At 39.7% G+C, this 14,207-nt stretch overlaps 1 protein-coding gene across 7 annotated transcripts in view; it reads right to left on the reverse strand.

The window, feature by feature from the left end:
- LOC146964596 (nck-associated protein 5-like) overlaps nucleotides 1-14,207 on the reverse strand; it is a 78,114-nt gene that overhangs the window by 41,461 nt on the left and 22,446 nt on the right. For 6 of the 7 annotated variants that reach the window (XR_015034647.1, XR_015034646.1, XM_085765884.1 and 3 more), the window contains exons 3-4: nucleotides 8,059-8,149; nucleotides 3,367-3,522 (exon numbers count right to left, since the gene is read on the reverse strand). Coding sequence is in view for 5 of the 7 variants with exons in the window: in XM_085765884.1 (XP_085622010.1) it covers nucleotides 3,367-3,522; nucleotides 8,059-8,149 (247 nt within the window). In the remaining 2 variants the exon portion in view is untranslated. Of the gene's footprint in view, nucleotides 1-3,366; nucleotides 3,523-8,058; nucleotides 8,150-13,201; nucleotides 13,323-14,207 lie in introns of those variants that run through there. The other variant, XM_085765883.1, reaches the window with a different exon arrangement.

Here is a 14,207-nt window from a genome sequence, read left to right on the forward strand (position 1 = left end):
CCACAGTAAATGAAATATCACAAAAATATCACTGAAATAATTTACAGTCATTTCCAGTAATTCAGCAAGCACTGCTGGAAGTAAATACTTGAACTCAAACCCAATTATCCAGAGTATAAGGGTGCAGGGTATTTCTCATCAAGCCACATGTTGAATGTAATATTGCTAAGATATGAATTCATCAATATATATCAATATTCATTTATATTAAAATCCTCTAATGTGTATAGCCTACCTTAGCATGATTTTATTGTTAGAGCAGTCTGGGATATTCATAATGCTGTACATTTCTATGTGGAAGGTATTTCAGGTATTTTAATTTTTTTTTTTTATGTTAAGTTTAAGAACTTCCATTCCATTGAATTTTTGAGACATAAACAGGAAGGATACAGTAATGGATTATTAAGTAAGTTCAGTCAACTTTTCCTCTGAGGTAAAAAAAAAACAACAAACAAACTACTCAGTCAAGTGAGTTGTGGAAGAATAAAGTAGCATAAAATGAAAATACCGAAATGAAATACAAGTAGAGTAATGTAAGTCAATGTAATTGTGAAAATGTTATTAAATAACCTTTTTATGAGTACATCAAAAGGTAAATAATGAACTCTGTATTGAAAAAAAAATTGAAAAATTCTACAGCAGTGCATCCATTGCATCACTGCTCATCACCAACCCCCATTTGTTAACATTAGATTATATGTGAATGAACATGGGACAGTTACAGGTAAGAACAGGATATAGATACATAAATATATAAATTGTTCTCTTTTACCGGGGAGTCTTCACTTGGAGCGGGTCAGAAGAACCCACAATAACCTCTGTAATTCAGACCCTGACAGTGGGAAAGATTAGACCTGCTTTGTTGCCCACATTTATTTACATTATGGCAAATTATAATTATGCTGAGTGAGTGGTTACCACTTTTTGTTAATTGTGTATCCACAGCTGCACAAAATACTATCACTGAATGACTCTGATCGTGAAGAAAACTTAAAAACACAATGATTCTCAGGCAGCTTCTGGAATTACAAGGACGCTGAGTGTTTCCAAGTGTATTTATGGATGTTTGTTTGTGATGAACATTGGAGATAATCGTATCCTCAAAAGGGGTAAGACACATTGATTCTGTTCAGATTCAATAGAGTATGAGTAAGAGGGAAATGAATGCACTGTATGACACATATTGTGGAAATAAGGTTAGACCAACAATGTGATTCATTCTATTCAATGATTTGTGCAGGGCTTCACTAAATCTCCATAAATTTCATTTAGTTGTTCAAGGATCAGTCTGCATCACTGACTTAAACCACTAAGCTACATTTTAATTGTAATATAATTCCTGGATATTCATAGTTGAATAATAAACAAAAAAAGAGAAGGATTAAACCATCCAACACTAATCTGTGTTAAGCTTTTCACTGTACCAGCCAACTGTTCATTCATCATTCAACAGAATTGTACTGTACTGTACATTCACACTGCAGGAGATCAGTGTTTTCTCACAAACACCACTTGTTTCAGTTATCGCACATGTTTGATTTAAGTCCCACACCCCTGGTGAGTGTCAATTCATTCGTATATTAATATCTTACAAGAGGCGACTGTGGTTACAGTTGAGACAGTGAGGTAAAATCAGAAAGGATAAAAATAAAAAAACTTAGTTCAACAGTTGTCTGCTCCATGTCCTTAAATAAAGTCGACTTGAACAACAACTTCACATCCTGCAGTGAGGGCGAGCAGAATGAGGCAGTGAAATCTGTTTTGTAGCACTATAGCAGTGTGATCAATGGCCTCTCAGCAGATGGTAAGTCCTATTAGCTCTTCAGCAGGGCACTGTAGGTGTGACAGAGCTACTGTACATTCACTGGAACACCGACTCCAAATGTTAACTACCCTGTCAGCATTTTAATTATCACCTCCCGGATATGAATAACTCCTTTGTCTTCTGCTGCTCCTCTGCCCCCAGGATCACTGCGCAGCCTGATGGGCTCTCATTTACTGAGGTGTTGGGAGGATACACACAGAGTCATGAGGACACACTGATTGCGCTTGTTTATCATCAACATGTGCTGCTGATATTTTCACATGAAGCCACATTGACTGGAATGCTAATAATGACGTGTGATCGTGGTTAATTATCTTTTGGGAGCTATTTGACCTCACAAAGCTACGAGCTATTTAATTAAAGAGGACATATTATGGAAATATCACTTTTTGAAGGCTCTTCGACATATATTTGGATGTTTGTCTTGTTTTGTGAGCAGTGGTTGCATTTAAAGGGACAGGCACTGAAAGCAGCCGTTCTGAACAGGGCTGTTTTGAGAGGATGAAAAGAGCTGTGATGTTTGATCCTTGGGGGATTTTGACCAAAGCATGTCACAGACATGTCTTTAAGACACCTGGGAACTATTTTCATTTGTGGAAAGGAGGCTTAATATGTCTCCTTTAAACAAGCTAATACTGTTGATTTCACATGCTGATATTCACCTTTTTCTGAACGCCAAATCGTAAACCGGTTTTGCTCTTCCGGTGGAATTGTATGTTTACGTTTCCATGGTTTCAGTAGCCACGGTAAATGCATGGATTTATTTTTCGTTTTTTTCATTGAAAATCTGTTAAACGCATGGATCATCACACCAGCTTTCTAACAACTATGACAACTACTGAAACCATGGAAACGTAAACATAGAATTCCACCGGAAGTGCAAAACCGGCTTCCGGTTTTGACCTTCGGAAACTCGTGGATAAATGAGTTACACATGTCTCATGTTGGGGTGTTCTTGAAGAGTCCGTGTTTACCTCAGGAAGCCTTTGAATTATTTTTATCTCGGATCTCAGATTCCCCAGATGATTTAAACACAGCTCACTGAGGAATTGTGCAGTACACTAATGCACACTATGAAATCCTCTTTGACATCTTATTTACAGCTACGTATTACACAGGAATCTGAAGTAGATTTCTGCAGCGCGCCTAAAGGTTTTGATGAAGCCTGATGAAAAAACACTATAATTTAAGGAAAGGTCCACAGGCCACAATATTCTGACCTCTGCCTAAGTGAAAAAATATGTGATAATTAGTTTATTGATCTGTGTCGGAGTGAAAGAAGAAACACCACATCAACAACCCCAGCGACCCTGTAATCCATCTTCTACATGGAAGACACAAAGACTGTCCTTGAGCTGGTCACTTATTCAACTCCGTAGATATCAAGTGAAATAATTTAATTAAACATGTGACAACAACGTATCGATCAATCTGACATTTCATGGGTGATGGGAAAGTACACGAGAAGCAGGAAAAGTAGAGGGGGAATGGGGGAACAGTTGGGGGGAAGGGTAAGAAGCGGACCATGCAATCCACTTTACCTCCAGGGCTCGGAGCCGCTCCAGCAGGGGATTGCTGTCCTTTGAATTTTCCTCCGATCCACCGCCGGCCTCGGGCAGAGCGGGGATTTCTGCCACGGTGGCTGTAGGACCCTCTAGACTGTCCTGCTGCTTCCACATCTCCTCCAGGAGTTTGTCCTGGAAAGAAGTTTGTGCGGGTCAAAGACTTGAATGTCTCACAGTCAAAAAGAAATGAAGAATACATTTTACATATCAAAGTGGCCTCCACTTGGATAAACAACAGACTGCAGACTGCATGAATAAAACTTCCACTTTCCCTCACTTTAGAATTCTATGCCATACTTTTAATATTGAATCAAACAAAGCTTTATAGAATGAATGATTAATATGTAACTTGCACTGCTGATTTCACTGAGAATCAACACTTCACTTTGCAGTGTTTGCAGCTGTTAGTGGTTGTTCACCCAACATACAAAATATCATGAATTATCAATAGTAGTCAATAGGGCCGACCCCACAAATAGTCGACGACTCATTGATTGGATTCGGAGAAGTCTGATTCAACTACCAACCTCGCCGCCGAATCATCGCAAAATGTGGAGACGGGGGTGCTCACTGCTGCTGACCGTCTGATTTCAGATAGAATTTCTTTGTTTTATAATAATATAGCCCATTTTGACACAAACATCAAAGTGGGTGCTCAAGTGTGCTGTCCATAGTGCTGTGACACTCCACCCCATGTCGTGCATGCAAGCCTGGATGGATGGAGAATGCCTGTTATTGTTATATAAAGCCAACTGAAGAATTAAATGTGTTTATTCAAGTGTTTTAGCTCGTTTCACTGAAGCAGAAAAAGAAGCAAATGAGACCATGAATCAATGAGGGAAAAGACAACTTGATTCGACGATTAGTCGACTAAAAGCAAAACCTGACTGATCAGATTGGACTATGATGTTAGTGGCCTTAGTGGCCGAGACAACCATGGCTCATTTTCTAATCTTGGCCTTTTGGACTTCTTGGACTTTTCAGTGCAGAATTCCACTACACTCTGCCATTGTCCCTTACCAAATTTTCACATTAAAAGTCTTGCAGCCCCAAAAAGGTGTGTATGATTTCAATCTGTTGTTGTAATGATGGAATTAATGCTGTGGAAATGTACCATGTGAAATGTGGTAGTACTAGGCTACAGGTAATCCCACTGTCCTCTGTTTTATTTACCCTAGCCTTTATTAGAACCTGTTGGTGCCTCAGCTATTGAATACCGGCTTCATAGGAGACTTTATGCTTTGGGGTTGTGATGGAAATTTTTATGTTAACCCTATTATGCTTTAAAAGTGTTGTATAGTCATGGTTGTAATTGAACTTCTTTTCACCTTGTGATACTGTATGTGGTACTTAGTTAATCCCTTTGATGACAGCAGTGTGAGCTAGGCTACACCAGAGAGTCCACTCAGGACAGGTTAAAGGTTAGGAGCCAGAGAGGCTCCCACAACAGAGTGTCCTGTGGAAATTTACAAGGGATTGTTGTGTCCTGGTGGTGAGGCTAGGCAGAACCCCAGAGGTGCCATATTGTGTCTATTAGTATGTGTTTGGGAACTATAAAGACAGTGAATCTGAGAACATCTTCAGTTCACTCACTCACTGACCGTGTGCTGTTCAGTTGTATGTGTGACCCCATTCATGAATGTTTTATTAAAGGAGAATTCCGGTCATTTTTGACCCCTAAATCATTGTCCTGATGGTCAGCCAGTGTTGGGGGGAGCAAAAAACGTGACTAAAATTGATGCAGGCAAACCAGAGTTACACCATGACTAGACGGCGCTAGGGATAGCGACAACGCTAACCTATGGGGGCAATTTTTTCAACCACAACAAACACTCAAAAAACAATCAAATATCTATGGTAGATGACTCGAATCCGTACGAGACACCACTGAACTCATATTGTGTACAGTATACACAGTAGCCTATAAACTTTGTGTTTTTGCATGTAGTCACTCACCTCAGACAGCCGAACTCTGAAACATCCTGGAAAGACATTATTATCCGATCGCAGAGCGCCTGCTCTCCCCACCACAGAAACAAACACTTTTTCCTTGTTGTGATGAATTCTTTACAAAAATAAACAGTTGGAGATATTATGGACATTAACACTGTACTGCTCGACCGTTCCATCACAACAAGGAAAATATAGTGTATACTGTTTATACCGTACATATGAGTTCAGTGGTGTGTCATAAGGATTCCAGTCATGTACCATAGATATTTGATTGTTTTTGGAGTGTTTGTTGTGGTAGAAAGAATTGCCCCCATAGGTTAGCGTTGTCGCTATCCCTAGTGCCGTCTCGCCATGGTGTAACTCTGGTTTCCCTGCATCAATTTTAGTCGTGTTTTTTGCTCCCCCCAACACTGGGTGACCATCAGGACAACGATTTAGGGGTCAAAACTGACCGGAATTCTCCTTTAAACCTCAAGAAAAGACAGCCAACGTGTGAAACCTTTCTTTTGAAATCTTTACTGAACAAAGAGAACTAATTTTTGCCACCACAAACCTGGCGACCACGAAGGGACCTCATCTGTGAGCGTGAGTTTTGATCTACCCTTTTATAATAAAGCTCTGGCAAACTAAAACTGGACAAACTGTTGTTAGGAGAAGGACATCACCTGTTTTCTCCTGAGTGAAAGTCACAAGCTCTGTACATAACAACACCATCATGTCCTAGTCAGCAAGGACAGTCTTATTTACACAGCTGCAACAGCTCACTAAAACATAGGTGTTGTAAAGAGTTTGAACAAATGGCCAGAGCTGTCATTAGGACCGTCTCCCAGTTGCCGAGCTAAAACAAGCTGCATGCGCTTCATGCCCAGCTTGAAATGGCAGAGAGACAAAGAGGCTGGTGAAGAGGGCGGAGCATTTAACAAGACAAATATTCTCCTCACTGTCGGTGGACCCAACGTGAATAACACCAACGAATATTGGACTTTTGTTCAACAGGTGTCCAGAAAAAAGGACTCCGGTGGGACATTGTGTGTCTGCTCAATTAAACCGTGAAGTGCAGGAGTATGTAAGGGATTCGTGAGATTAACTTCGCTTTTAAAGCTGAATATTTTCATGGACAGAGAGAGAGGCAGTGGTGTAGCAAAGGCTTAGTGGGAGAGGGTCAGATATCATTTTTTTGTCCGTCCTTGTGATTGTGCATTTGTAACAAAGTCATTAAGCTGAAGCTGTAACTTTCCTCCGAACCGTTCATGTGTCCTTGAATGTAATTTATCGTCCATATGTGTGTTTTAACTTGGCTTCTCCTTCTCCAGGGACGTCAGTTCATCAGGAACAGAACTTTTACTGCAGAGAGCCACTGTCACCATGACTGTCAGCTGATCCCACACAATCTTATAACAAAATGTCATAATGGCAGTACAGGGTGGCAAATTGACATTTCAGTGCTGCATCTTTTGGATGAATCAGGTTTCATTACAATTTGTTGGATTTCTCTATAAAACTGGCACAAAGAAAAACATGAAATCCAATTACACTGCAAACATGAAAACTAGAAAGAGAAATGAACTGACTATATATTGCACCATTATTTTCTTGAATTAAGCAGGTATTTAACATTACCCACATGTTTTGTTTAGATGCAGAAAGCCCAGTGGTACAAGGTTTTTCTAGATTAAGTTCTCAACCAGGCGGAAAATGACTATCACCTATGGAGACATATTCTAATGCTGTCGTCTGATACTTCTGACAAATTATTGTGTTGGAACACTATTCATTTCTGCCTTTCTGATATCTTTACTTTATTAGGTGTCTGCACGTTGTACTCTATTTCTTTTGTCTGATGCTTATTGTTTGTATGGCACTTGATGATGAGATGTTTACATTAATGATTGGTTTTGAATGGCAGACACTGAACATTACAAAGCCTTGATTCAAAAGAAGGGGCAGGTGGATGTTAGCATAAGGACATAAAGGACAGAAGACTGATGAAGCTGTGTTGCAAAAAACACCCTTACTTATTGGTTTTATGATGTTTTGCATGTTCATCCATATCAACACAACTGACTCACAATTCAAACCACATCAGAAGCATTTGTTTAACTTGTTTAGCACCTTTCACTATATGCAGCACACTCACCTCCCTCTAGAGACACAAACTTGTTTTAATCATCAGTCTACAGTAACATAGCTAAACAAAAAGAGCTCACAAAAGCTTTTTCCTATCATTAAAAACTATCCTCTCTAAGTATTTGTTTCATACCCAAAACACTTTCATGGATAAACACTAATCAAGATGCTACTGTTTCTGAAACAAACCAGCATTCTTTTAAATGTCTTACAGTAGATACACATTGCACATTAGATACAACTTGCACACGAAAAACCTCATCCAGCGACTTACATTATTACAGTATGTTGACAAAGCATATTGTGAACATGATGGGAAACAGTTGTGAAGTGGTTTCATTGTGAGATCAATAATAATCTAACTCTAACATCTGAAGTTGGAAGCAGTTCAGTCAAAAACAATCCATTGTTTGCATGTTTTCATGTCACAGTTTGCATAACCTTAGTGCTTCTTTTTTTTACAAAAAGTGCTGACAGGATTTTACTTGATTCAAATCAAAATGTCGATGGCAAAGCCAACACAAGCATCAGGCCAGTGTTACAAAACAAAAACTACACAGGATTTAATAGAAGACTGGAGGTCCATACCTTGTATGCTTTCATAAGGTCCAGTGGGTCCACCTTGGGACCCTCCAGTGAGTCCTGGTTCTGTAGTAGTGATCGCACCGTCTCCTCCATGCTGCGTTCAAGGGGGGAAAAACAATGCAAATTGGTAAGTATATCCCACTATGAGATGAGTGAAAGTGTTGAATCAAGGTTCATTCATACAGTATAGAGCCTGTACCAGTAAGGTTTATAAATTGATATCCTCCCAAGGCTCGATCTACTGATTCATTGATGGTTCATCACACACTCAAGTCCAATACAGGTATTGGGTGGGAAACAAATGCTTTTGTTGTGCTTGCAAAGCACAATAAAGCCCTCAAGTCTACAGAGGTTGATTTTAACCCAAACCCAAAGTATCTCAGTCAGGGGACTCTTTGTTAGTTCCCAAACATTCAGTCAGTCATTTCGTCCCCTTGGAATTATAAAGTTTTATCTGACATTTTTGTCAAAATTGAGTTATTCACATATTCCAGTTCTGGTACTATAATAGGAGGTGTATTTTCAGGTTTTATGCATTTTTGGTCATTTGATGTGGAAAACAAAAAGGTTCTATCTACAAACTCAAACTCTATCTTGGTCTTATAAGGTTCTAAACCTCTATATCTCCAATCTGGTCAGAATGCAGATAGAACCTTAAAATCCCAAGGGGACGATTTTCCCAAAATTAAAAAATGATCTATCATTAACTGTCTGAAGTCCATGAGTTTCTGTACTGAATTTAGTATTTCAAGCTGAACTGACTGACATCCCTGAACTTAGAGCTGTTGTTACTAGTAAATCTAATGAAAATCAGTATTTTGTGTATTTCTGAGCTTATATTATCTGAAAAATATTGCCCTGTTAGTTCATACTGTAGCCTACATATACAGCATATCAAAGGTTTCAGAGCGTCAGCCAATAATCTATTCACTGTCTTGAATTTTGATGATGGGGATACACATTTGTTTACATAAAGATCACTGACTGAGCCTTTATGTAAAACTTCAAGCCATTTCTTATTACTGAGTATTGAAGTTAACAATGTCTGCAGTGCAACGTCATTTTTCCAGTCCGGTGGAAACAGTAATGGAGTCTGCTAATTGGGTGCAGAGAAGCTGAATGAGGCTGATAAATGTGTTAGAGATAGAGGTTCTCGTGTTAAAGGGACAGTTCACGTTGACAGGGCGTCCTCACACTTCATCATTCACAACGACTGCATGAACATTCAACATCAGCACTGGATCAGCTCCCCTGAGATGATCTGACCTACAGTGTTCAGACTTCTCTGCATCCATACCCAATGATGCAATGCTGATTGGTAACAGAAAGCAATCTAAGGGTGGTAATGATTTGAGAAATGCTGTTAAGAACATCTCATCTACTGAATGAACAAGCAGAACTGTTTGTAAAATGTTGTTTGATTAAAACAAATCAGAACAACTTTATGTCTTATTATACAACATTATGTGTTTTTATATTTTGATGGTGTTTTCTACCTCCAGGCAAAATATAACATGAAGATAAACAAAGAAAAAAAAGTTCAGCCAGGGAAAACAGAATGATGTGCCCCCGTTCTCTTTGAACAGATAGACACTCCTGTTTGCTCTGCTTTGGTCCCCACTCTCCTCTGAGGAACATCTACAGTACACATCTGGAAAAGAGACAATGAGATGGTCTAGCCCAGGAATGAGCAAACTTCATCCCACGGGCCACATACAGCACACTTTTTAATTGTCCAAATCATCCTTTGGGATCAATTATATATCTCTAAATTAAAGCAAAGACCACAAACTTTGATGCATCAGCAAAAAAAGGATGAGCAACAACACTGCTCCCACTGAAACTGAATGTAATTTTAATGTAAGTTTTCTTCTACTTTGAGGTAATGGCTTTTACATATTAGTTCACACAAACACTCTCCATCCATCTTGATACTGGCCCAACCCAGCTGTCAAATTTTAATACTAGTTGTGGCCCCTGAGCCAAAAACCCCTGGTCTAGCCCATGTATGAATGCCCGCTGTGTTTTCGGGCCTATCCAAAGTGCATCTTCTGTTGTCTAGCAACCTTAACAGCTGCAGCTTGTTCATTACTCACTGGGAATTCTCTGAGGACTAGACCCTCACATTTACAAACGACACATGACAAAACACAAAGGACGTAGTGATAGGTGGTTATCGAAATTATTTTTGATTTACATTTTCTCCGTTGCCACGACCTACAGGCAACTATCCAAGCAGATCAAAATGCATTGTGGTGAACAGTTGCATCCTTCAAATTTGGGAGATGAAGGCCACAGCCCCATTTAAAGGAGTTCAACGTGGGACGGCCCTCCTGGGTATTGAGTTTGAAATTCTAACATTGGGCCTGTAAGACATTATTAAACAGCTCCCCATCTGAAAACAACACAGATAACAGCGCTAATGCTGGAAAGCTTTGTCTTTCTGTCCAGAATTTGCTGTGGATAATAGCCACTAGCAGGCTGCTTCTATTTTGGATATTTCCTTATTATAAATTCATTTTTGATTTGTTTTTGACAGGAAATGTCACAAAAATGCCACTGTCTCACTGTCTGCAGCCCTGCCATTGACAACAATATTGAAAGTTGTCAATTTTATGACATGTTGTTGATATAATGTTAACATACAGGTTTTTCTTTGTGTATTTTTGGAGGGAACCACACAGAAAATAGGTGAAAACGGCAAAACATGGAAACATTTTTTCAGGTTTTGGACTTAGACAAGTCTGTTAAGTGGGAAACAACACACGCAGTCATTTGTTCCATTTTTTCTGTGAAAATGTTCTATAACTTAAAGGGACAACGAGGAGTTTCTATTCGGTTATAAAAAAGTCTCACGTTAATGTGGATGAATCTCCTCTACCCACACTTGTTAATGGGCCCATTTTCGATAAATATATCATTCTGTCTCTATCGTTATTTTGTTATTATTAGTGGTGGCGGAAATGCTGGGCGAGCCAACCAGCGTTTCCTTACTTTCGGTTTCAAGGCGAGTCATGAGAATAACGCAGCTGAATCGCCGTTTATGGTCGGAACTACGACGGTATGTGAACCTCTTTGAACCTCTGACTTTAAGTATTGATGAATGAAAACATGAGTCTGTCTTGCGCCGGTCAAATAATTTTACGGTGCGCGTGGAGGCTCATAAATTTAGTGTGAAAACGCTTTGCTTTTCCAAAACTCCTCGTTGTCCCTTTAAACCTTCAATTTCATATATTATCTGATAGATATCAAATGGGCAAATGTTCAAAAATCAAGACTAAAACCATGTTAGTAACAAATGTTTGAATATAATGTAACTCTGATGTACTGTGTTCATTGTAAAGTTTATCACCACTATGAAAGCTCTATTTTACAACCTTTTTAATGCTTTTTAATTACTCTGAGATCTTTTGTGCAAACTCACATTGTCCTTCAACATATAATATTTTTTACTAAAGGCTTCATAATGCCCATAATGCTGCAGCTGACATTTGCTGAAATGGCTCCCCATGTCTCTGCGTAGTCTTGCATTGTGATTTTGTAATTGTTTTCCCCCCTGAGCTGTGTATGCGTGATAGACACTGACCAATACGCAGTGACATTTTGCTCTGTCACTTCCAGAGCAGTTTTTTCCCCCTGCTTGATGCGTGTGGCATAGCCATTAGCATTAGCTGCTGACTGTGAGCACACCACTGGCATTCCCGCCCCAAGTCACTGCCACTGACCTGAAACAAACCCATCCAAAATGAAAACAGCGGGTGGGGTGGTAGTGGGGCGGGGAGAATACTGAAATGAAATATTCATTGAGTTTTAAGTCCAGAAAAAGGCAAAATGAATCATTGGATGTGAGTATCTGAAAGGCCATATGTCACTGTGTGTTGCTCAAAGGTTTGAGGATAACTGTCAGGGTTGGTGGTTCAGATCCCACCGGGACCCGCCATGCTCAAAGTGCTTGCATTTGCGGTGCTGTGTGTGATGCACTTTGGGGTCTGAACGTGTCCACTGAATGGAAAATGATATGAAACTTTAAATTTGAGAGACCACATGTGGAAGAGCCACTGAACTGAATGAGTTGTAGCTGTTTGTGCTTGTTTATAAGCAAACGTTAGCAAGCTAAAACGACCACGTTCCTCTGGAAGCTAGTCAGCCTAACTGTTTTTTGAGTTTAACAAAAAAACAAAAACACGATAGGTCCAAAATGTGATGGGACTGGGGGGGGCACCATTCCAACATCCCACCAGTCCGGCATAGGCCTCTAATTGTCTAAATGGCAACACTTAATTTTCTATCAATGGGTTAGTGTGTTAACGATCAAACATTGGTACTTCATGGTTAAGTTCTTTCTGAATATGCTTTCCATCTAGATATGAATGCATCCGTAAATATGTTTCTCTATGCATGATTCATAACTTTTGCGCATGTTCCACAACTTCCAGTCAAATGCATCGGTGCATGTAAACATCAGACCATCGCAAGTAATTAAAATCTTCCATGCGAATGAAAAACATGTGCATGTATCTGCAGCTTTGAACACAAGTAGCTGCTGTTAAAGGTACATGCTAAAGAAAAATGTACTTTTCTTCTTGACTGGTGAGTAGCTGTTAATGCTGACGATGGAAATTTATGTTGTGATTTCAGTTATTTTCCAAAATACACTGATGATCCAACACATTGAGACAATTTACATAAGTATAGGTTGGTAATTCTTTTACATTTATAAAATTCACATACTGTTCAACACAGCACTGACTGTAGGCCAACCCCTGAACCAAGTCGACTTTTTGACCAAACTCACAATCTGATCTGAAATAAACACTAACACCTCACCCACCATACTTTGACCACCAACAGTCACTCAAATTGCAGCCTAAGGTCAAAGCTATCACATTTTCCATCAGTAAAAATCTCACATCTTCCTTTGGTTCCTGTATGAATAATTATATTACAAAAAGTAACATTATGTAATTCTCTTTCTGCAACATGGATCATTTTCCCACCACAATCCGGACGTTACTCTACAAAGTTTTGTCTAACCAAGCTTCCTGCTCATGTAGTCAGATCCAACTGATTCCCATCAAAATTCATGTTATTCTCAGCAATATTTCATTCATCGGTTCTACTTTTATCACACTTAGTCATCACTCACCCCATGCTGCTTTCCTACCGATGTTGCTCATTTGAAATGAGGTGAACCAAACAGGTTCTCGGTGTCCTTGGTTCAGAGTTAGTCATCGTTGTGTGTGTTTGTGATTGGGCACTGAAGGGAAAGTGGGTCTCCTGGTCTCTCTGTGGACCATGAGGGGAATAATGTGCAGCTGAGTGCTCTCAGAGAGGGGGAAACAAACTCCCACCCTGTCCGGCTTTACCCTAACAAGGCCTCGTACTCTCCATGGCATCCCAGTCTCATGACTGCAGTCTGGCAGGAGAAGTCTGTGGTCTGATTGTCCCTCTGTTTTGAAGCTCGCCTCAGAAATGCTGCCCAATGAATTTTTGCATTTGCTCACACAGCTACTATAGGATTTTGCGAAAGCTTGCATTGTAATGAGATGAAGGGAAATGTTGGGTCAGTCTTTTCAGATACTGAAGATGGATTTGCTCTCACTCAGCCCTTCAGCAGCAGCAGCTGTTTGCAAAACCTGAACTGAAGCCTGCCATTGAAAAATTTCATTGTTGCTGATTTTCGCATTCCTCATTTTGAAAACAAGGTTTTGAGATCTTATTTAACCCTTTGTTATACCGGCAGGAATCTTAAGGTCCCATTATCTTTTGTGAGCAACAGTTCAATTCAAGGCAGGTAACTCACAGAGGCTAATTAAAGAGGAGCTATGCAGGATTTTCACCTTAACTATGCTACATTTGTACCTTAATTAAACAACTTCTGATGGTGAACTAAATGACTTGTAACTTGTTACAGGGAGAATGGACGCTCTCTGTCTTCAGCCTAGTGTTTCTTGGCCAAAAAACAACCTTGCAAGATCAGAGTCACTGCCCCGGTGTTTCAGCTCTCGTCCCGCTGCATCACGACACAAATGCACCCCTTAAAGCCGTAATCTCTTGTTTATGACACAAATATACGCATTGTAAAGCGTACATAACGTTATCCACCACTCCATGGATTGGTTTCTCGCCGCCTTCATTAAAAACAAATGCAC

The sequence above is a fragment of the Trachurus japonicus genome, chromosome 21 (genome assembly GCF_045865225.1).
Source record: "Trachurus japonicus isolate A0001 chromosome 21, Traja_1.0".
NCBI lineage: Eukaryota > Metazoa > Chordata > Actinopteri > Carangiformes > Carangidae > Trachurus > Trachurus japonicus.